General features: G+C 45.2%; 1 protein-coding gene across 1 annotated transcript; it reads right to left on the reverse strand.

Moving 5' to 3' along the window:
* Nucleotides 1-17,719: 17,719 nt before the first annotated feature.
* On the reverse strand, nucleotides 17,720-21,101 carry LOC115327346. The gene is made up of 3 exons (XM_029988365.4): nucleotides 20,738-21,101; nucleotides 19,514-19,648; nucleotides 17,720-17,894 (listed from the first exon to the last, which is right to left on the reverse strand). The coding sequence occupies exons 1-3, from the start codon at nucleotides 20,931-20,933 to the stop codon at nucleotides 17,761-17,763; spliced, it is 465 nt and encodes a 154-aa protein (XP_029844225.2). The 5' UTR covers nucleotides 20,934-21,101; the 3' UTR covers nucleotides 17,720-17,760.
* Between the last annotated feature and the right edge of the window lie 1,140 nt (nucleotides 21,102-22,241).

The following is a 22,241-nucleotide window of genomic DNA, read 5'->3' on the forward strand; positions in this document are numbered from 1 at the left end:
GCATCAAAAAATATGCGTCTGCGTGAAGCGGGGCTATAAAACAAAAAAAAAAAGATAAAAATGTTTATTTATTCATTTGAGCGCATCTCCTGGGCAGAATGTCGCAGACACCCGGGATGATCTCTTAACTGCGATCATCATTCCAGCGAGGCGAAGTGTCTCTGGAACAATAATTGCTTATGTTACAAATACGATAAAACAAAATAAGGTCAAATGTCTTTCAGCATATTCTGACTCGAAGAGTTTTTGTACAAAGTTAAGCAAACGGCTTATAAAATACCATCCAGAGTATTTTTTTTTTTACTGATGTGCAATGTGTGTGTGTGAGGGGGGGGGGGGGGGGGGGCTTGACTTACAATCGTGTAAATGCGGTATCTAAGAGTACTTCGCTACGGTGAGTGACCGTCTTACCAGTCCCACTTTTTTTATTGTTTGACCTAAATCACATGACACAATATTATTTGTCTGTTCTTTATCAAGTTTCAGCATCAAAAAATATGCGTCTGCGTGAAGCGGGGCTATAAAACAAAAAAAAAAAGATAAAAATGTTTATTTATTCATTTGAGCGCATCTCCTGGGCAGAATGTCGCAGACACCCGGGATGATCTCTTAACTGCGATCATCATTCCAGCGAGGCGAAGTGTCTCTGGAACAATAATTGCTTATGTTACAAATACGATAAAACAAAATAAGGTCAAATGTCTTTCAGCATATTCTGACTCGAAGAGTTTTTGTACAAAGTTAAGCAAACGGCTTATAAAATACCATCCAGAGTATTTTTTTTTTTTTACTGATGTGCAATGTGTGTGTGTGGGGGGGGGGGGGGGGGGCTTGACTTACAATCGTGTAAATGCGGTATGTAAGAGAGTACTTCGCTACGGTGAGTGACCGTCTTACCAGTCCCACTTTTTTTATTGTTTGACCTAAATCAAATGACACAATATTATTTGTCTGTTCTTTATCATGTTTCAGCATCAAAAAATATGCGTCTGCGTGAAGCGGGGCTATAAAACAAAAAAAAGATAAAAATGTTTATTTATTCATTTGAGCGCATCTCCTGGGCAGAATGTCGCAGACACCCGGGATGATCTCTTAACTGCGATCATCATTCCAGCGAGGCGAAGTGTCTCTGGAACAATAATTGCTTATGTTACAAATACGATAAAACAAAATAAGGTCAAATTTCTTTCAGCATATTCTGACTCGAAGAGTTTTTGTACAAAGATAAGCAAACGGCTTATAAAATACCATCCAGAGTATTTTTTTTTTTACTGATGTGCAATGTGTGTGTGTGGGGGGGGGGGGGGGGGGGCTTGACTTACAATCGTGTAAATGCGGTATGTAAGAGAGTACTTCGCTACGGTGAGTGACCGTCTTACCAGTCCCACTTTTTTTATTGTTTGACCTAAATCAAATGACACAATATTATTTGTCTCTTCTTTATCAAGTTTCAGCATCAAAAAATATGCGTCAAGCGTGAAGCGGGGCTATAAAACAAAAACAAAAAAAATAGATAAAAATGTTTATTTATTCATTTGAGCGCATCTCCTGGGCAGAATGTCGCAGACTCCCCAGGATGATCTCATAACTGCGATCATCATTCCAGCGAGGCGAAGTGTCTCTGGAGCAATAATTGCTTATGTTACAAATACGATAAAACAAAATAAGGTCAAATTTCTTTCAGCATATTCTGACTCGAAGAGTTTTTGTACAATGATAAGCAAACGGCTTATAAAATACCATCCAGAGTTTTTTTTTTTTTTTTTTTTTTTTTTTTTTTTTTTTTTTTTAAGTACGTTTGATTTAATTATTTAGTATGAACGCGCGGATTGCGGGTCGGGTGCGGTTCTGAATTTTGCGGACGCGGTTGGGAGGCGGATGATCAAACCGTTATCCGTACAGGGTTCCAAATACGAACAATATTAGCCCGTCACTGCACTTTGCCCCACCGCGTTCAGTAAACTTGTTAGAATGGATGCTTGGGCGACTTGGGTATTCATATTGTGGGAGAAGCGCTAGGTAGATTCACTCACCCTTAAACTCACACTCACACTCACACCAGAAAAACGGTCATTCACAGCGCGACGTGAATGACCGTTTTTCTGGTGTGAGTGTGAGTGTGAGTTTAAGGGTGAGTGAATCTACTTAGCGCTTCTTCCACAACAGTAAACTTGATTTGCTCCATGTCGTGTATGCAAGTTAAAAAAATAATAATGAAAGCAAAAAAAAAAAAAAAAAAAACAAAGCAAAACGCTTAAACACGTCCTTTATTTGTTTTGTCTCCAATCTTTACTCGGTAGAGGTTCGATTAAATTCAGCGAGATACATTAAAATAATCTTGAGAAATTCGCGGACATTTAGGTGTGCAGAACTAAAAAAAAAAAAGAGGATCGATAGAGTTGAGTGTTGCACTCAACTCTATACTTGGGACTTGCCATCGTATCTGAAAAGTATACCCCCTAAGCGCTAGCTTCCAATCAAACCGATTCAGATGCTTGGTGCTTGCCAATACATCGAGATCGTGGTGCACCGGGTCCGTGCGTTTAGCTTGTTTGGGTGCTCCCACTGCTCTTGTTGCCGGAGTACGCACGCCTAGGGACAACCTTTCCATGATATCAGCTGGCCTCTTTCCCTGGCCCCAAGAACCAGCGAAGGTGGCGAGCTTGCTGATGATATTTGACAAAGATTTTGTGCATCTGTTGTTCAAAAGAGACCAGCGGGAGGCGAGCAAGACGCTCAAAAGAACGCCCTGTGCGCATCGTTTTGTTAGCAGACAATCAAAAGGGTTCCATATCACAAGAGCGAACGACATTTTAGCGAACGGCAACATTTGAGCGAATGGTCGTTTTAGCGAATAACGGGGGCGCGCGTTAACCGATCCGTCGCGCTGCGCTTTACGCCGCTTCGCGGCGACAGTCTGCGGCAACTCATTACAAAAATATGAACTCACTTCGCCCACCCGAAAACGCCGCTTCGCGGCGTCCGACTATTCGCTAAAGTGTCGTTCGATGAAACGTGGGCGTTCGCTAAAGCGTCATTCGATCAAGTGAGTGCCTCCCGATCAAAAGGCTCACCGACATTCAGCGCAGGTGAAGACAACTTTACAGAGAACGCTTCCGAAAACGTTCACGAGATCATCTCTACGCTACCGCGTCCATTTCCGAAATGATCCTCGAGCCTTTCGCATCATAATTATAAGGATAACTAAAATAACCGCTGCGACATTTTCGCCGCCGGTGTTTCTTCAGTTTTTTTTTTTTTTTTCTTTCAATATTTTTTTATGTTTATGTTATTGTTTTCTTCTCGCAACGCAGACGGCGCTACACGGCGCCGTTGAGGCAGACTCCGAGGAGGATTGTCTCTTGGCCCGCAGTGTAAGCAACAAAACAACAAACAATGCGACGCTGTTTATGTTGTGCACGTATGTGAGTTTATGTCTGGGTGTGGGTGTTTCACCGAGAGCTAGGCCACACTTGCGAGCGCTGAGGCTTTCAAAGAGGCACCGTCGGCGCCGCAGTTTTGCAAAAGTAATTGTAATTCTGTCTGAAATTTTGCAATTACTAACGCTAGAAAGTAATTAAATACAATTCCTTTTAGCCAAAAGTAATTAATTACAATTACAAATTACAATTACAAATTACGAAGGAAAGTAAATAAATTACAGTAATTCAATTATAGTAATACAATTACTACCCAAGTATGTGTCAGTAAACGTGATTTACTGCATATCGCGTATGAAAGTTAAAAAAGAAGAAATAATGAAAGGAAGAAAACAGAACAAAACGCTTAAACACGTTGTTTATTCATTTTGTCTCCAATCTCCTACTCGGTACAAGTTCAATTAAATTCACCGAGATACATTAAAATAATTTTGAGAAATTCGCGCAAATTTAGGTGAGAAGAACTAAAAAAAAAAAAGAGCGCAACATTCGACTTTATACTTGGGACTTGCCATCGTACCTGAAAAGTATACCCCCTAAGCGCTAGCTTCCATTCAGGCTGATTCAGTTGCTTGGTGCTTACCAATACATCGAGATCGTGCACCGAGGTCGGAGCGTTTAACTTGTTTGAAGACTCCCACTGCTCTTGTTGCCGGAGTACGCGCGCCTAGGGACAACCTTTCCATGATATCAGCTGGCCTCTTTACCTGGCCCCAAGAACCAGCGAAGGTGGCGAGCTTGCTGATTTTTTGCTTGGTGCTTGCCAATACATCGAGATCGTGGTGCGCAGAGGTCCGTGCGTTTAGCTCGTTTGGGTGCTCCGACTGCTCTTGTTGCCGGAGTACGCGCGCCTAGGGACAACCTTTCCATGATATGAGCTGGCCTCTTTACCTAGCCTTAAGAACCAGCGAAGGTGGCGAGCTTGCTGATGATATTTGACAAAGATTTTGTACATCTGTTGTTCGAAACAGACTAGCGGGAAGTGAGCGAGACGCTCAAAAGAACGCCCTGTGCGCAACGTTTTGTTAGCAGACGATCAAATGGCTAACCGACATTCGGCGCGGGTGAAGACAACTTTACAGGGGACGATCAAAAGGCTACCCGCCATTCGGCGCGGGTGAAGACAACTTTACAGGGGACGCTTCCGAAAACGTTCGCGAGATCATGTATACGCCACCACATCCATTTTCGACACGATCCTCTAGCCCGTCGCATCATAACTATAAGGATAACTAAAATACCGCTGCGACATTTTCGCCGGCGACGTCTGTGGCGGTCACTCGATGTTGATGCAAAGACTCGCCATGATGGACCTAGGGACATGATGTCCCCGCCAAGACCGAACTTGAAATCGAATCACAGTTCAAAATAGCAATTTTAGCACTTTGAACTAGTAACCTTCGTATTCCTGATTACATTTATGATATCCCAGAATGATTTAATTATTAATATGAGGGCTACACTCGTAAGTGCGCCTTAACTTGGACGATGCAATAGGGACAATTTGGGGAATTCCGAACCCACTTAGACTAATTAACGCTGGTCGCTCTAACCGAACCGAAAACAATAGCCCACCAGGGGCGCGGTTTCAGTGTCAAAGGCTAATGAGAAAGGGTTATTACGTCACCCGAGGTGATGACTCCTATTGGTCGAACGCCGGACTATAAAAGGAATTTTCCAGAATCGCGCTCTTTTTTTCCAGTTTCTCCGTGCTGATGACCTGCGGTCAGTGACTTCCGGAGGTGAGTGAAGTCTAACTTTATAAGTGCTTTTTGGCGCGCCAGCGGTTTTTGGGTAAGCGTTTCCCGTCTTTGTCGCGTGCTGTACAAGTTAGTTCGATGTTCGGATTCTCGTGTGCTATGTGCACTGTCCGGTTTTGAACTCCGCAACGTCGGAGTCGAAACAGCTCTCATCTGCGAACTCATGTCTGCGAAATATCAAGACGCCGCGTACGGGTCGCAGCTTAGTCTGAGAGCTTAGTGAGTCGGCATTTTCCGCCTGCGTGTTAAGCGCTGGAAAGCGTATACACAAACAATTTTAACAAAAAATAAATCGCGTATGACGTTTTTTTAGTATCGTTTAATGCAGACGTAGTATATCATGCTGATAGTTGGGCGAGTTGGAGCTGAAACTTTCAAGAACACGGTACCGCCGTTTGGACACAAAACGTTTGCTCTTTTTTTTTTCTTTTTTTTACGTTTAACGTCGATGTTGAGTGAGCTTGAGCGATATTATTCTGCTCCTATTTTTTTCTTCATTGAACAATATGTCTTATTTAAGCGGTTATATGCATGTGCGCGTGTTTAATGTTTTCTTTTTTTTTTCTCTCTTAATGTTGGAATGAGTGTTGGTGTCGCTCTTCGTCGCATTTAAACAAAAAAATATTTAAGTATGGGACGTTTGGTTGTGGTACGCAAACATACTCTTTGTTATAGTTCAGCGTATCATCAGCCGGATAACTTTTCGAGTACCCAAACTTTATGCCTCTGCTACGAAGATATCGAACTTGCATTTTAACCCGCTGCCTCGCTGTTTAGTAAATGTTGAACTCGCCAGCTGTGGCCTGGTGGAGTGTTTCTCCTGGAATATGTATATAATTTCGAAGTGATATGATAATTCAGGCAGAGGTCGCTTGTTTCGAAGCTCCGTGATAAGTAATTTGAATTTGTCACGGACGGGATAAAAGCTAATTTTTGCTTTAGAACACAGTTACCCCTGTTTCCAGTAATCTCGTTGATGCCTGGGTAATTAGCCATCTGACTACTGCAAACGGGTATACTAACGACGCTGACCCAAGCGGAGCTTTGCAGTGCTATGACAGCATCTCTGCTTAATATCCGTTGCTACGTTAGCCTGCAGTTATCGTCGGTGCCACTCACAAAAAAAAAAAAAAAAAAAAAGACCCTTGAGAGATCCTGTTGTTTCCGCGCGGGTGACTGTATCATATAGGCTATTATTTATTTATTTATTTATTTATTATGAAGGTACCGTCGTCCGCAGAAGGGATTGTACCAGCAATGAGACACCGAATTTACCTGTATTATAATTCGCGCTTCCTCGTCAAAGCATGGGTATGAGTGCATTAGGCAATATACCTTAGATATAAAAAAAAGAAGCACGAAGTTGGAATATGGTATATATTTTTAGCTAGAGGTAAGGGGACCGAAGGTAAAATAGCTCTTGTCGAGAGAAGCAACACCTAGCTAAGGAAACATTTTTTTTTTTTTTTTTTGTGTAATAATAAAAGGATAAGCCCTTTGCTTCGCGGGTCCGTGAGAAAATAGGTGAGCGTATGTCCGTTCAGCTCTTGCTATAGGATTCAGTGATGAGTTGGTTTCTTGGAGTTGCGTTTTGGCCTGGCGTCCATTAGAGTTTCAGAGTCACAAGATGACAACGACATGTAGGAGTTTCAGTCGTCCCGCTTCCAGCGCGAGCTTCCTGCCTTCAACAACGCTTCGATTCGCCTCGCGGGCAGCTAAAGGTCTGCGGAGGGCGTGCTTGAAGCCGGGCGTGGATTGCGGGCCTAGCGGGCGCTTGCTCAATCCATGCTTCGAAGTGACGGTGCGAGCTCCTACCAGCAACGCGTAGCGCTGCGTACGGTCTAGTCTCTCGACTCGGTGGAGTTTGGGGTGGTTGCATTTGGCGAGCTTTTGTTTTTGTCTTTCGCAGCGACCAATCCTCCTTGGTGTGACGGCGAGACCGTCCAATCGTCGGAGTTGTGCGACGAGCCCGACCATTCCTCGGTGTTGTGCCAGTGAGACTAAACTTAGACTGAACAGTGTGCGGTGTTGTGCGAGCCGATCCGGGCGGGTCCACAAGGGTCGCCGCGGGACTCGTCATCTTGGGTGAGCAGACGGGCGAGCCAAATCTTCGGCTCAAGTCCCCGTTATACGCGACAAGGGCGTTGGCCTCTAGTGGAAAACCAAACAAAAACTACACAGGACTGGAACTCTAGGGCATGCATAGGCTAAGATCAGCTCCCGTTCGCCATGTTGGTTCGAGTCCTGCGTACCGGTTCTAAGGTCAGCCCTGCGGCGTACGTGTAGTCGTGGCCAACGCTCCCCTCTCGCAAAAGCCATACTCCGCTGGAACAGCCTGTCTTTACCGCGCTAATAATTGCAGCGCGTAGTATTGTTCTCGCGGTCTGGCTTTTGGGAGGGGGTATTTCAGATCGACCAGAACTTCGGCGTCGAGACCCTCGGCGTCGTGAACTTCACCTACAAGAACCTCGCATCAGGCTGAGTATACCCACGTCTTATGGGCTGGGGCATTCGGCTTCAAGTGAGTGTCACTTCACTTTTTTCTATAGGGGTGCGTGAATATTGCTTTAAATAGAATAGTGCTGTGTCATTCTTAGCTTTAGGAGTGTAAATGGGAAACGGGTTATGATTGATGCGGCGCTATTCGATTTGAATCAGTGTTCGCGCACCTTTAAAACGTAGTGTAAGCAAGGTTTTTTTTTTTTTTTTTTTCAGTATGTTGTATGCTTTATTTGCAGTATGCGGGATTTCTTTCACGAAATGTTTTTCTGCAGGCGGTGGGTGTGGCTTTCGCGAAATGTTTTCTTTCAGGTTGCAGCTTTTCCTTTTGGTGAAATATTTTCTCCCCCATACTTGTAGTGGTTCTTAATAAAACTTGGACTCACTTTTCTCTGCTTCTGTTATGTGTTTTATACGCTTCACAAACACGCACACCTTACGGGAATCGCAGGTCTACACACCTAACCGTATCTTCCTCTTTCAGGAGCTTCGTAGCGTGCGTATGTGCGGCTCTAAAGTAAAAAAGGGCTTTCTGTGTCGCTCGTAGTACCCAGTTTATGCCCTTAATTGATATCTCAGCAAATCGCATTCCGGCGAATCCGATTCGCTAGGGTATCGACCAACTTCTCGCACACACACCACTGGGAACCTTGACGTCAATGCTTCCGTTTAGTGGTGCCATCTAATATTTTTTTTTCCTATTTAGGTGGACTTGGTGGAGATGCTTCTGTTTTTTTGGTACTGTCTTGTGCGTTTTTTTTTTCTTTTTCAGGTGAGCCGTGACTGACCGGGGATTCCCGCGTCGATGGTGGAGTTCGGATTCACTCTCCCATCTCGGCTGAGTGTTTTAAGACATCCCCTAACACTTCATCGTGCGTTAACACGTGCATTTCTTTCAGATTTCGTCGAATGCTGGTGGTTGGTTTGGTATCTGTCTCGGTTTGTAGTCTTTTGTCGTTTCAGAAGCGGCTGTGCCGGGGTTTGCGCGGAGAAAGTTTTTTTGCGTGGACTCCTGGTTTTTTCACGGGGGACCTGGCCCGATGCTGCGGTTCTTGCGGGATGCAGGAGAAGGAGATTCCTGTCTGCGCTGATCACGGAGTTGCCGATCTTCTAGACGACCGCTGTTCCTAGCATTCTCGTTGAGGCCTGGGTAATTAGCCATATGTCTACTGCAAACGGGCATACTAACGAAGCTGACCCAAGCGGGGCTTTGCAGTGCTATTAAAACTCTGCTTAATATCCGTTGCTAAGTTAGTTCGCAGTTATCGTCAGGGCCACTCACAAAAAAAAAAAAAAGAAAAAAAAATGCCTTTGAGAGATTCAGTCGTTTACGCGCGGGTGACTGTATTATATAGGCTAATATTTATTCATTTATTATGAAGGTACCGCCGACCGCAGAAGGGATTATAGCAGCAATGAGACACCAAATTTACCTGTATTATAATTCGCGCTTTCTCGTCAAAGCATCGGTATGAGTGCGGGTAAGCAACATATTTTAGATAGAAAAAAATTTAATAGTAAGAACGAAGTTGGAATATAATATATTTTATTTCTTAGGCAAAAATAAGGGCACCGAAGGTATAAAATAGCTGTATGTCGAGAGAATCAACACCTAGCTAAGTAAACTTTTTTTTTTTCGGCGTAATAATAAAAGGATAAGCCCTTTGCTTCGGGGGTCCGTGAGGAAATAGCTGAGCGTTTGTCCGTTCAGATAGCTATAGGATTCAGTGAAGATTTGGTTTCTTGGAGTTGCGTTTGGGCCTGGCGTCCATTAGAGTTTCAGAGTCACAAGATGACAACGACATGTAGGAGTTTCAGTCGTCCCGCTTTCAGCGCGAGTTTCCTGCCTTCAACAGCGCTTCGATTCGCTTCGCGCGTTCGCGGGCAGCCAAAGCACTGCGGAGGGCGTGCTTGAAGCCGGGCGTGGATTGCGGGCCTAGCGAGCGCTTGCTCAATCCATGCTTCGAAGTGACGGTGCGAGCTCCTACCAGCAACGCGTAGCGCTGCGTACGGTCTAGTCTGTCGACTCGGTGGCGTTCGGGGGGGTTGCATTTGGCGAGCTTTTGCTTTCCTCTTTCGCAGCGACCAATCCTCGTTGGTGTGACGGCGAGACCGTCCAATCGTCGGAGTTGTGCGACGAGCCCGACCATTCCTCGGTGTTGTGCCAGTGAGATCTCGGTGAACAACCTGCGGCGTTGTGCGAGCCAATGTGGATCGTGGCTACAAGAGCCCCCGTGACTCGTCAGCTTGGGTGAGCGGGGGGAGCGAGCCAACTCTTCGGCTCAGCCCCTCCACAACACGAGCGTTCGCCTCTAGTCTAAGACCAAAAACTACACAGGACTGGAACTCTAGGGCATGCATAGGCTAAGATCAGCTCCCGTTCGCCATGTTGGTTCGAGTCCTGCGTACCGGTTCTAAGGTCAGCCATGCGGTGTACGTGTAGTCGTGGCCAACGCTCCCCTCTCGCAAAAGCCATACTCCGCTGGAACAGCCTGTCTTTACCGCGCTAATAATTGCAGCGCGTAGTATTGTTCTCGTATTTCAGGTCGACCAGAACTTCGGCGTCGAGACCGTCGGCGTCGTGAACTTCACCTACAAGAACTTCGCATCAGGCTGAGTGTACCCACGTCTTATCGGCTGGGGCATTCGGCTTGAAGTGAGTGTCACTTCACTTTTTCCATAGGGGTGCGTGAATATTGCTTTAACTAGAATAGTGCTGTGTCATTCGTAGCTTTAGGAGTGTAAATGGGAAACGGTGATTGCTCCTTGCTCCTAATATGTAGGTCATGATTGACGCGGCGCTAGTCGATTTGAATCACTGTTCGCCTTAAACCGTAGTGTAAGCAACGTTTTCTTCTTTTTTTTTTGCGGTGTGTTATGCTTTAGTTGCAGTATGCGGGATTTTTTTTCACGAAATGTTTTTCTGCAGGCGGTGGGTGTGGCTTTCGCGAAATGTTTTCTTTCAGGTTGCAGCTTTTCCTTTTGTGAAATATTTTCTCCCCCATACTTGTAGCGGTTCTTAATAAAACTTGGACTCGTTTTTCTCTGCTTCTGTTCTGTGTTTGATACGCTTCACAAACACGCACAGCTTACGGGAATCGCAGGTTTACACACCCAACCGTATCTTCCTCTTTCAGGAGCTTCGTAGTGAGCGTATGTGCGGCTCTAAAGAAATAAAGGACTTTCTGTGTCGCTCGTAGTGCCCAGTTTATTCCCTTAGTCAGTTGATATCTCAGCAAATCGCATTCCGGCGAATCCGATTCGCTAGGGCATCGACTAACTTCTACACGCACACACACCGCTGGGAACCTTGATGTCAATGCTTCCGTTTAGTGGTGCCATCTTATATTTTTCTTTTGTATTTAGCTGGACTTAGTGGAGATGCTTCTGTTTTTTGGTACTGTCTCGTACTTTTTTTTTTCTTTTTCAGGTGAGCCGTGACTGACCGTGGATTCCCGCGTCGATGGTGGAGTTCGGATTCACTCTCCCATCTCGCCTGAGTGTTTTAAGACATCCCCTAACGCTTCATCGTGCGTTAACACGTGCATTTCTTTCAGATTTCGTCGAATGTCGGTGGTTGGTGTGGTGTCTGTCTCTGTTTGTTGTCTTTTTGTCGTTTCAGAAGCGGCTGTGCCGGGGTTGGCGTGGAGAAAGTTTTGCGCGGACTCCTGGCTTTCTTCACGGGGGACCATGGCCCGATGCTGCGGTTCTTGCGGGCTGCAGGAGAAGCTGATTCCTGTCTGCGCTGATCACGGAGCTGCCGATCTTCTAGACGACCGCAGCGTGGAGTGTCACGGTTTCTGAACCTCCTCGAAGCCTGCCGTGTTCAGTGAAATGCCTTCATCGGCGTCAGTCGGTTCCGAAGTGGCGGGAGCTCGGTACTGTGGACAACTTCAGAGTCGTGGTTTCGAAGAATCCAGCATGTTGCGGCCGCTACGTGCAGTCCGTCGCTTCAGTGTTGATGCAAGTTACCTCCCTGGAAGTGCGGCGTGGTTTCGAAGAATTCAGCATGTTGCGGCCGCTACGTGCAGTCCGTCGCTTCAGTGTTGATGCAAGTTACCTCCCTGGAAGTGCGGCGTGGTTTCGAAGAATCCAGCATGTTGCGGCCGCTACGTGCAGTCCGTCGCTTCAGTGTTAATGCAAGTTACCTCCCTGGAAGTGCGGCGTGAAGTGCAAGTCATCGTCCCGAATGTGCCCCAGCTTCAGCGACTGAGTGAATCTGTGGTGAAGTTCCAGAAGATCATGCCTACAGAAGAGCGTGCAAAGTGATGTGAAGTGATTCGTGCTGCAAGTGGGGGCCCTCTAAGATTAATCAACCGTAGATGTCAATGAATATTGATTAGTCAACCGTAGATGTCAATAACTATTTATGCCATACCATACTAGATTAGTCAACCGTAGATGTCAATAAATATTGATGCCATACCATTTGTCTCTTCGTTCTAGTTTAGAGCAGTTTAAAGGCTATCAGGGAACTTGTAAAAATGATTAACTAGTTTTACTCCCCCCCCCCCCCCTCCCCGAAAAAAAAAAGAAAAAACAGGTAGCAGTTTTTAACATGAAAGTCAAACTCCGTGTTGGGGAAAGAAGGGGGTTCCGATAAAAGACGATGAGTTCTACCTAGTAATTTGTGTCAGACGTAGAAAAAATTGTGAGCACCTGCAGAGGCAATTTATTCGACGTTTCGAGTAGAGCCGGCTCTTTTTCAAGTGAAGAGGTAATACAACTCGCAAGATGTTCGGGAGATCGAGAGAGAGAAAGCAATAATATAGGAACGTACGTCGACCGAAAAAGCAAACCCACACACAGTGGGCCACGTTTGCGACAACATATAAACATGCAAAAAGTTGTTGGCAGTGCCCATGAAAAGCAAACATGTAGTAAAAGGCGGCATTCCCTTTATCCCCACACCCGTCCTAAAAATCGAAATACTAAGTATATAATCACAACTACGCGGGTCGCTAAAACAAACCATAAACATTAGTGAAGGGAGCATCGGAAAAATCGTGAGGGTACAAGCTGGTGAATATTAACCATGTTGAATTAACCTGAGACTGGGGTAGAGAAGAAACATCAAAATGTAGAAGGGACAGAAAATTGACAGGACGACGGCAGCATCGAGCTGATTCTGGACAACAACGATCAAGAACGGTAAGTGGGGTCAACAACGATAAAAAACGGTAAGTGGGGTCATAGGCTAAGTAAGCGAGAGATCCAAGTAATGCTACAATATATTGAAATGTAGAAAATTTCCTCTACAATTCGGCTTCCGTGACTACTATAGGTCAGCATAATATAGGAAAAAAAAGGTCCAAGTCCAGAAGTGAGGTAATGCTACAATATATTGATTTAAAACGTAAAACTAGTTCACTATAGTATAAAAAGAAAAAAAAAATATTGCTGGTGCTGCCTTCATCGGAGCGGAGTCGCACCTGTACATTTGCAAGGTCGACGCCCGAGAAACTACAATTATAAACCAATATGCGTATTGGCGCAAGCAGGAAACAATTTCAATAATTCTCCAACGAGTCTAACGAAAAATTTACCCCCGCGCGAATTTGGAGCAGCAAAGAAAAAAACACCTGCAGAAGAAAAAACACATAAGTCGCACTGTTGAATAGGGCGCTCCGACGTTATTTTCTAAAACGAAACCCAAAAGTACGAGTCGAATTCTGCACCTCCGTACCAGAAGCACGCGCGGTGCTTTTAGGCCCAGCTTTGGTTGATCGTTGAACTGAGATCACAGACGAACGGGAGTCGGTGTCGCTGCGAAACCAGTAACGTTGGGCGTAACAGCGTTTCGTTACATTTCATCCCCTGGGCATCCCAACCCGAGGCTGTCCAAGTTTCTAGCGCCTGTCTGGCTCTTGAGAGAGGAGTACGGCGTTGGAGGGGGCAAGCGAACAGACGTCGGCCGTATTACATCCGTTATTAGAACACCGCCAGGATCGCGACCATCTGTTCTTTAGATGTTTGAATAGAGAGATAAATTAAATTTAGCTTTACCTTTTGAGTTGGGCGGCATCTTGCGCCACCTAGCCAGAGTTTTCACATTCTTATGGAGAGAAAAAGCAAGCTTTGCTTTTGAATTATAGGGGGCACTTTGCGCCATCTAGCACGAGTCCTTACATTTTATATTTTCATTAAAAGCTAAAATGAGATTTGACTTATAAATTGGGCGGCAGCTTGTGCCATTTAGCGAAAACTTTTACATTTTTATAGGGGGTTAAAATGAGCAAAATGGATTTGTTGGCCTAGTTGGTTAAACATTACGAAAATTAAAAAAGCGCAAAAGACAAGGACAAGAGGGAGACAACACAGGACAAGCGCTTACTCGCAACTGACGTTTTAATTCGGAAGATGAGGGAGATGAAGAACCTTAACGTTAAATGTTAGAAATATTTATGAGAAAGGAGTGAAAGGATCTGAAAAGACTGAGAATTGAAAAAAGTAAAAAAAAAAGAGGAAATTAGTAAAAACAATAGGAAATGGTGGGCATGATTAAAGTAACAGTTAAGAATATCTAAGGAAAATATTTCATGTACTCTAATTCTTTTGATGACAAAGTCACCGAAGGAGCACTGATGCAGGCGTCTCCCTTGGTCGCAATCACTACAGCCTCAAGAATTTCTCCAGTTCGCTTATCTGGACACCTCTTCAGGATCCTTGTGCTGGACAGTAGCGGGGCGCATCTACAGTCCCTCACATGTAGAGCGAGATGCCCCGACGGAGAGGATTTTAAAGGTAGCGCATGTTCTCTGAGCCTTACGTTGATGCATCTTCCCGACTGTCCCACATATACCTTCCCACAGGTGAACGGGACCAAATACACTACCCCGCTGCAACAGTTCACATATTTGTTGCCGTGTCTAACACTGCATTTGTCAGGCTTGACTTGTCTTTTGCGCTTTTTAATTTTCGTAATGGTTAAAATCAGCTCCGTTTTTCTAGTTGGGCGGCAGCCTGCGCTCTCTATCCAAGTTAAAAAGGCAAGGCTCATTTTAGCCTTCCATGAAAATGTCGGCGTAGCGGATACGTTCGCGGAAGCTAGAGGAGGTACTGGAATCAGCACATCGTGTATGCGGTTAATATTGATATTCATTGATCGATATTTATTATAGCTCACGATAGCCGCGGTGTTGCAGTAAGGCAAGTCGCCCATACCATGAAGGCCCGCGGCACTGCGTTTAGTGAGGATGTAATGGTATTGGGTACAGATGAAAGCAAAGTGGAGCTTGTGGGTGAGGGCGGGGTTGATGTTCCGTGTGTCACTGTACGTCGCGGGTGTCACCGCATGAGTAAAGCCCCTCTATCCTGGGAAAAGTGTCGCCATTCATTGTTGTGGAAATGCTTGAGACACGTGCCGCGCGCCACTTCTGCGAAGGAAATTGCGTCTGAAATCAAGCTCAGTGCTGCGCTGTGCCGCCATGATCTTCCCAAGGGCTGCACGTTGCACATACCTAGCTGTTCCACCGACGCACCTTGCGCTACTTTTAAAACATGAAGGGCTTTACGAATGAGCTGTTACGCCACTGAACACTGATCTTTACTATGGGTGGCTGGATAGCGCATTGAGCAGACAGGTATGAAGCCACCGGAAGTAAGCGGCTTGTCCCGGAAGTGAGCGTTTGATAGGCTTTTTAAGTCTCTGAGTTCCTGTTCGAACAGCGTTCAGGCCGCTGGGTATTTTCTTGTCATCCCAAGAGAGCCTGCTCGTTGCGGAGTAACAGTGCATTCAGACCCGAGAAGTCTCCTGGGAAGCCATTCGGTGTGAAAATTTTGAGATTCTAGTTTATCAAGTGTGCGTATGTCCCATGTTCGTATGCCTTGTTCACGAGATTTAATCTAGAACGGGAGTATTAAAACCTAATCAAAGACATAAAAAAGCATGGACCAAAATATCGACTGAATGCACGAAGCCCAGCGTACGCCCAACTTCCGGGACAAGCATAGAACTTCCGATGGTTTCACTTGCGCCAGGCTCGAAGAGCAGCTAAGCGTCATCCAGCCTCCCCCCCCCCCCCCCCCCAACCCACCCCCCTATAATAGGGATCATGCCAGTGAGCACATGAATTAGCATTGCAGGGCGGCCTGGTAGTCACGAACTAGCTTGTCACAGCCCTTAGCGTTACATTGCAGCTGGCTTTAATGAGGAATTCTCTTGGTAGATTGGTAGGCAGATGAGAAATCTACCTTGGTAGCTAGATGAGAAATTTAGCCAGTGCAGTACACCCGCCAGCCTGGGGTCGTTAACGTGCACCAGGCAGTACCGATATACGACCGCGCTCCGGTGCGATGCTCATCCAGATCGAAACGTCCGCGGAGTTCTTCGTGTGGATACCCCTTTAATAAAACCGTTTGTCGTGGTTTTTCCTTCCACCGTGAAAGGAAAAAGTGCGATTCGATTAGGAGCGGTATTCTTCCACTCCTACAAAAGATAAACATATTTTAGAGGAGTCAGAATATCCCGGTTTGAATCGAATAGCGCCGCGTCGTTTTTAACCTTCACAACGACAACCGGGTTTCTTCGCTACGTTAAAGCCAGAGATGACACTGCGCCATTCGATTGAAACGGTATCTGCACACCTGTCTCTTCTTTTTTCTTTTTTTTGCTCTCTTATCTTCGCCTCCATACGATGATCGTCCCATGATACTGTAGGCGGCATTTTTACTATTGGTTTATTTGCAGTTCAGAGCGCAGTCGAGAGGCTAAAAGACACGCAAAAGCACGCAACTAAAAGCGCGTTGGTACGGTACACTTTCCGCGTCTGATTGCGTTAGCCACGAACATATCACGTCGAAAGAGAGATGCAGAGAGCCGTGACGTCATGCTTCCGTGGTTTCTTGATAGGGGCCATCGGCTCGTTGTTGCCTCCTCTGCACTCCGAAGGAACAGGTATCCACCCGACCTCCTACCCCTTCCTGGTTCTCCCTCACTCGTCCGCCATCGTGATCGTTCCAGGATAGCAACCGGCTCTCTTCAAAGGATGACGTTACTTTCCGTATGAAAGGGCTTTAAAGGGGTACTACAGCGAAATTTCGGCGCTTATTTTATGGTCTACATGTGTTCAAAGGAACAGTATCACGTTGGCCACATCAATATCTTGTTAAAAAAGACACGAAAAGGAATTTTAAAACGAATTAAACGATTAGCAAAGAGCACCTGGTGGATGTCGCTAACGCCTCGTTTGTAATGCCCATCTGGGAACCTTGAGAGGTAGTGACGGTTATTGTCTCGCCTCCGGCCACGACGAGAGAAGAGGAAAGGAGGAACTCCCTTCTTCCCGAGAATCCCCTTTGTGTCTCGCAGAAGTCGCTATTGTCGCCCTACAAGATTATAGAAGATTAACCCGTCACTCAAAATTCTTACAAAAGCAGCCGTTTCGGTGGCTGGAACGACTAGGCCATCCTCTCGACGTCAGCCTCGCGGTAGCTTTGCTCGTCCCGAGACGACCTACGTCACGATTGCGTCGGATGTCACGTGCTCTAAGCTGGGTTTTCTCCGAGCGCTTGCCCGAATGGGCCGTTTATAACAAAAAATAGAGCCACCAGGCTCAAAATACAAACGTTCGATTGTCATTTACGGATATTGTGGGTCATATTCAACCTATCTTTGAACACGACGGATATATTTCAAATTTCGTTGAAGTATCCCTTTCAGCTGCGGTCCACACTGCTGTATGTGTACTACATCATGTCTGCCTGCAAACACTGACCAAGGTGTGTTTCTTTCTTCCTTGTGTGACGGTCCAGACACACATTGGTCGTGCAACCCTCGTCTGCAGATACGTTCGAAGAGCTCATGTGTATGTGTCCGCACATGATTTTCTCATCATATCTGCTACGCCCTGTCTTCTGTATGGTGTATGAGCAGTGGCTTTGCTCGGCTTTAGGGTGAGCATGTATGCTTTATCTTCAGGCTGGTAAAAAGCTCTGTTTCGGCACCTGTTTTTTTCTTTTTTTTTTGCTTTGCCAGTTTAAACAACCAAAAGAACGACAGACGGACACGTGACATTTTTCTAAAAGATTAGAAATTTATTTGTGCAACGGGCACGTGGCTCTTAGGATTGCGGTTCGTCGCAGGTGTTGCAGCATTTGCATGGACTGCTGGTGGACGTCGTTCCCCGCGGGCACGCGGCGCAGCGCACAGCTGCGCAGTTGGGCCAGTATTCATCGCGGTCTTCGGGCTTGCAATCTTTACAAAAAACAAAAAAAAAATTAGTTTACGCTTTTATGCGGGAGCCACGCGCTTTAAGTGGCTAAACAGACTATAACAATATTTAGATCCAAGTTTGCAAAAAGGGAGTGCTCAGAATAAACTTTTTTCTTTTTTTTACGTTTCTAAAAATAAATTACGGGAGGGTTTAGCTAAGAATGAATTTGATTTTAGATGAACTTGCTTTCGAAAATGCGCATCCCCCCATCTCATTCAATGTCAGTGAAAGGAATGAGAAGCCTCAGTGTTGCACGAAAGTTCTTCATCGACGAACGAGCTTATCTAAAATATAGGTACTCTCATTTTAGACTCGCTCGCTTTAAAGAAGGAGCACGTTAAAGTGGTATCACAGTCCAGCAATGAAAAGCCCTAGTTTAGATTAGGATTCTTCATCAACAAGCGTGTTCACCAAAACCGAGGACAATTATAGAACTCGTTTTAGAAAATGAGCAAATCAAACCGAATCACAGTTCTGCGAACCAAAAGCTTAATTTTAAATAAGAGTCCTTCATCGAAATGGAGGCACATCTCTGAAGCCACCTCAGTGAGGTAACTGCCACCGCTGACGTAGTAGTAGTAGTAGTAGTAGTAGTAGTAGTAGTAGTAGTAATAAGAACAAGAAGAAGAAGAATTTTGTTGCAAATGAGCAAGCGAATGTGAAGTCAGACCTGCCTAAACCACACTGGGCTTGACTGCCAGCGTCTTACAACCAGTGAAACGAGCCGCATGCAAAAGGAAATATGTAACATAAAATGCACACAAAGAAATGAGAACAAAAAATAAAAAAGTAGGCAAGAGGAATATTTTGCTTGGCTCGCATATAATACTCTCTTAGCGTCCCCCACTGCCAAGAGTAAGCAATGCTCTGCTACGAGTAAATACATATGATCATATGATTTATGATCGGTATTTCTGTAGAAAGTGGTTTCATGAATTTGCCTACATTCTTAGAAATTTTAACTTAGAAACTTTATCAAGCAGAAGAATCGTGCGAGACGTGTTATCTTTTTTTTAATATAATGATTGCTGGCCCGCTCGATTGTGCTTTGTTATGTTCCTGTGAATTTTCGGTCACCTATCAGTGTTAGTAGACATGCATGTCCTTTTTTATGCTTTCCATGGGGAGAAGCTGTGTCCCATTACTCGCATGCAACTTACTTTTTATGACATCTCCACTAACTCTGTGAATAGTTTTGATAATTACGAACATTTAAAGCGTCAAATTTGAGCCACTCTTGTACCAATAGCTACCATATCGTTTATAAACTTTTTCAATGAGATTGTACGCGTGGACGTGTGCATGTTGTTACGAATGTATAGCCGTTTCTGAGCTTCCTCTATCTTGTACTTAAGTGTCTGATACAACGACTTGGGTTGTTTTGAGTCACGAAGAACAAAATAAATAAATAAATAATAAATAAAAAGGCCCAACTTTAATTCAATTTTTTAAATGGCGTTAGGTATATAAAGCTTTAGGTTAACTAGTAACCTTCGTGCTTACTCATCCTTTATTTTTACTTGAAACGGTTTCATCACTTTTTTTTTGCAAATTAATATTAAACAATCGTCCAGTTGAGAATGAAGCAAATTGACTATACCTCTGGGGATGCAGTTCTGACAGCAACTACAAATCGGAATATACGAGTTGTAGCGACATTTGACCTTCGGGCAGTCAGCAGTCTGGCAACTTCGAATATTCAAGTGGCATTCTTCGTCGATGAATACGTTGGTACCTGCCGAGTTTAGCGGGGAGAAAACAAAACAAAAACAAAGGATGAGACCAGAAACACGACATTATGTTACGCAACTTCCATACTCCGTGCGCGCCACGATGTCACGTGACGCCAGAGTGTCACGTGATGTGACGTCACATTTTGAGCACTAAATATAGCGAGTAAAAATTATTCGGGACAGGCGGTGGCATTTAGTTCGCATTACGTGTCACGTCTTTTTCATCACTTTCATTCCACGGATGACGTCACGTTTCACGTGAGCGTTGCGGATTGTTTGAAATTCCTGCGCAAGGTCATGTGGCCTTGACGTCATGACCCTATCAACCAATCAGGATTTTTCCGCAATGCCAGCGACGCTGGCTTTAGTGACAAACGCGCCAGGTGCGCATCCACTATTGGCCCTCTCTTCCCCCCCCCCCCCCTCTCCCCCCCCCCCCCCCTATCTTATTCACAACTCTTACACTGGGCTCTAAACTCGTCAAACACAAAGTTGGGACCGACGTTCATCAAATTCGGTCCCAACTGAGCGCATTGCTTGGACAATCACGACGATGACTTCGCACTTTTGTCGCCGACTCTAACATTGCGCTTGACAAGTTTGGGGTCTCTGGTCATTTAAATCCCCATCATTGTATTCGACGGAATCTCAAATACATGCAATACCCAAGGGATTTTTTAAACATTTTTAAATATTGTTAAGAGGTGTTTTTGTTAATCGGCGGTCGCGGCATCAATGTTACACTTTTTATTTATTAAAAAAAAAATGGCGTCATAACTTTTCGCAAAATCTTCCATCTTTCTTTCTTCGCCAACGGCCGTGAAAATATCATTATTAGAAGGCATTCCCCCTTCTTCCTTTTGCAGTATAATGTCCCTGGTAATGCAAGGTGATCCTAAATAAGAGCATAAATCATAATTAAAAAGCCATACGAAAAACCTTCATAAAAAGTCTGTCCCCCTGTCTATGTTTATTTCATCCCCCCTTTCTATGTGTCTTCCTCGTGTTTAATTACTGTTACCAACACGCTCATTTTGTACTTAAACCATATTTTTTTTTCTCTTGCGTAGGCATAAACACGAACAACGCACCTGCAATGCAGTTCTGACAACACCTGCATATGTCGCCTTCGTCAGCTTCACTCTTGACGTCCCAGCAAACCGACTGGCCCCTGTGATACACGCAGTGCGGATCCCTGCGACACACCTCGTCGGAACAACGAGGCAGGGGACTGTCCGACGCGTGACACCCACACACCAGAGCAAGAACCAACACGAACCGCAGCATCTTCGCTTCTATCACGGACGCCGCGCTTTGACTCAAGTGGACTCAAACCACGACCTCCTGCACAAACAAACGCGTTTTTGAAGCGCACGGCAAGTGAAGCCTCTCGCGTACGAAGACCGACGAATAACCGTTTTGTCTTGGTGCTGTCTTTTTTTTTTTTTTTTTTTCGCGTCCGGTTGCATGTGTAGGTATTGCATGCGATGTCGCAAATTTGTTTTGGCTTCTGTGTCTGTTTCTACGGACGAGGAAACAGCCCTACCGCGTTTCCCGTACCTGCAAAGTTGGCGGACGTCCAAGTGGTGACGTCTGTGACTTTACCAAAATCCATAAATAAGACCATGTCGCGGTGCGAATGGCTTTTCTTTTTCGTTCTTTAGTATCTATATGCCGTTTTATCGTGGGTAGCCAAATGGGTAGCACCATTTTGAGAGCGAGAAAGAAGAGGGGAAAAGGCTGGATGGAATGGATGGATGAATGTTAATGACAATATCCTTTGTAACGGGCGGTAGCTTGCGCCACCTAGCCTAAGTCTAAAAAGACCAACATATGATTACTCCCGCCATTCTAAGACCACTTTTCTCGCCCTAACTATCACCAGGCTGTGTGGGATATCACCAGGATGACCTTCGGGGATCGGTAAAAAAACAGAAATCATCACCCCCCGACTCATCACCCCGGCGAGGGTGTCGACAATTTTCATCTGGTTAAACCTTGTCGGCGTTATCCCAGCACCAGACCCACTGGGAGACAGGGTTGAGACTGTGGGCCGGAGCCACGCGAGAGGGACTCCCAATTTTTCTTTGTCCCGCCTGTGCTAATTAGATGTGCATCAATAAATTTTGCCTTGATAATTTCCACCAATCTTATAATCACCTCTTTGTAACTGTAGCCCCTCTCTCTTCCCTCCTTTCATCGTCGCCAGCAAAACCCAAAGCCCCGGCCAAAACCGTTATTCCTTCAAAGAGGGCATGGCGAAGCCCCTTGCACTTCAAAACCAAGTGCTCTAGTGTTTGGTTTTCTTTATGGCAAGCGGCACATAATGTCTCTGTCTCCCGCAAATTAGCCCTATACGTCCTCGTCCTCAAAACTCCTGTCCTCGCCTCGAACAGCTAATAACTTCCCAATTAATTGTCAAACACATTTTCCTATGTCCTGCTTTTGTGACCTGTATATTGTTAGAGCTGATTTTTCCTGCGTTCTTCCCTCCCCGATTTTCCTTTCTGCCTCTTTCACTCCTTCCTTTACCGAAGAAGTCTGCTCAGCCCCACCACTAGTGTGTAGGATTTTTTTATTTTTTTATTTTTTGTT

The sequence above is a fragment of the Ixodes scapularis genome, unplaced genomic scaffold (assembly GCF_016920785.2).
Source record: "Ixodes scapularis isolate PalLabHiFi unplaced genomic scaffold, ASM1692078v2 PGA_scaffold13__105_contigs__length_92229423, whole genome shotgun sequence".
NCBI classification, from domain to species: Eukaryota; Metazoa; Arthropoda; class Arachnida; order Ixodida; family Ixodidae; genus Ixodes; species Ixodes scapularis.

What these genes read in the sequence shown, in the direction of transcription:
- LOC115327346 (XM_029988365.4), bottom strand. Translation starts at nt 20,933, where the DNA reads ATGCTGCGGTTCGTGTTGGTTCTTGCTCTGGTGTGTGGGTGTCACGCG. An exon ending in TTGTCAGAACTGCATTGCAG is followed by an intron (nt 19,649 to 20,737) that starts GTGCGTTGTTCG and finishes TAAACTCGGCAG; the next exon opens with GTACCAACGTATTCATCGAC. An exon ending in TCAGAACTGCATCCCCAGAG is followed by an intron (nt 17,895 to 19,513) that starts GTATAGTCAATT and finishes TTTTTTGTAAAG; the next exon opens with ATTGCAAGCCCGAAGACCGC.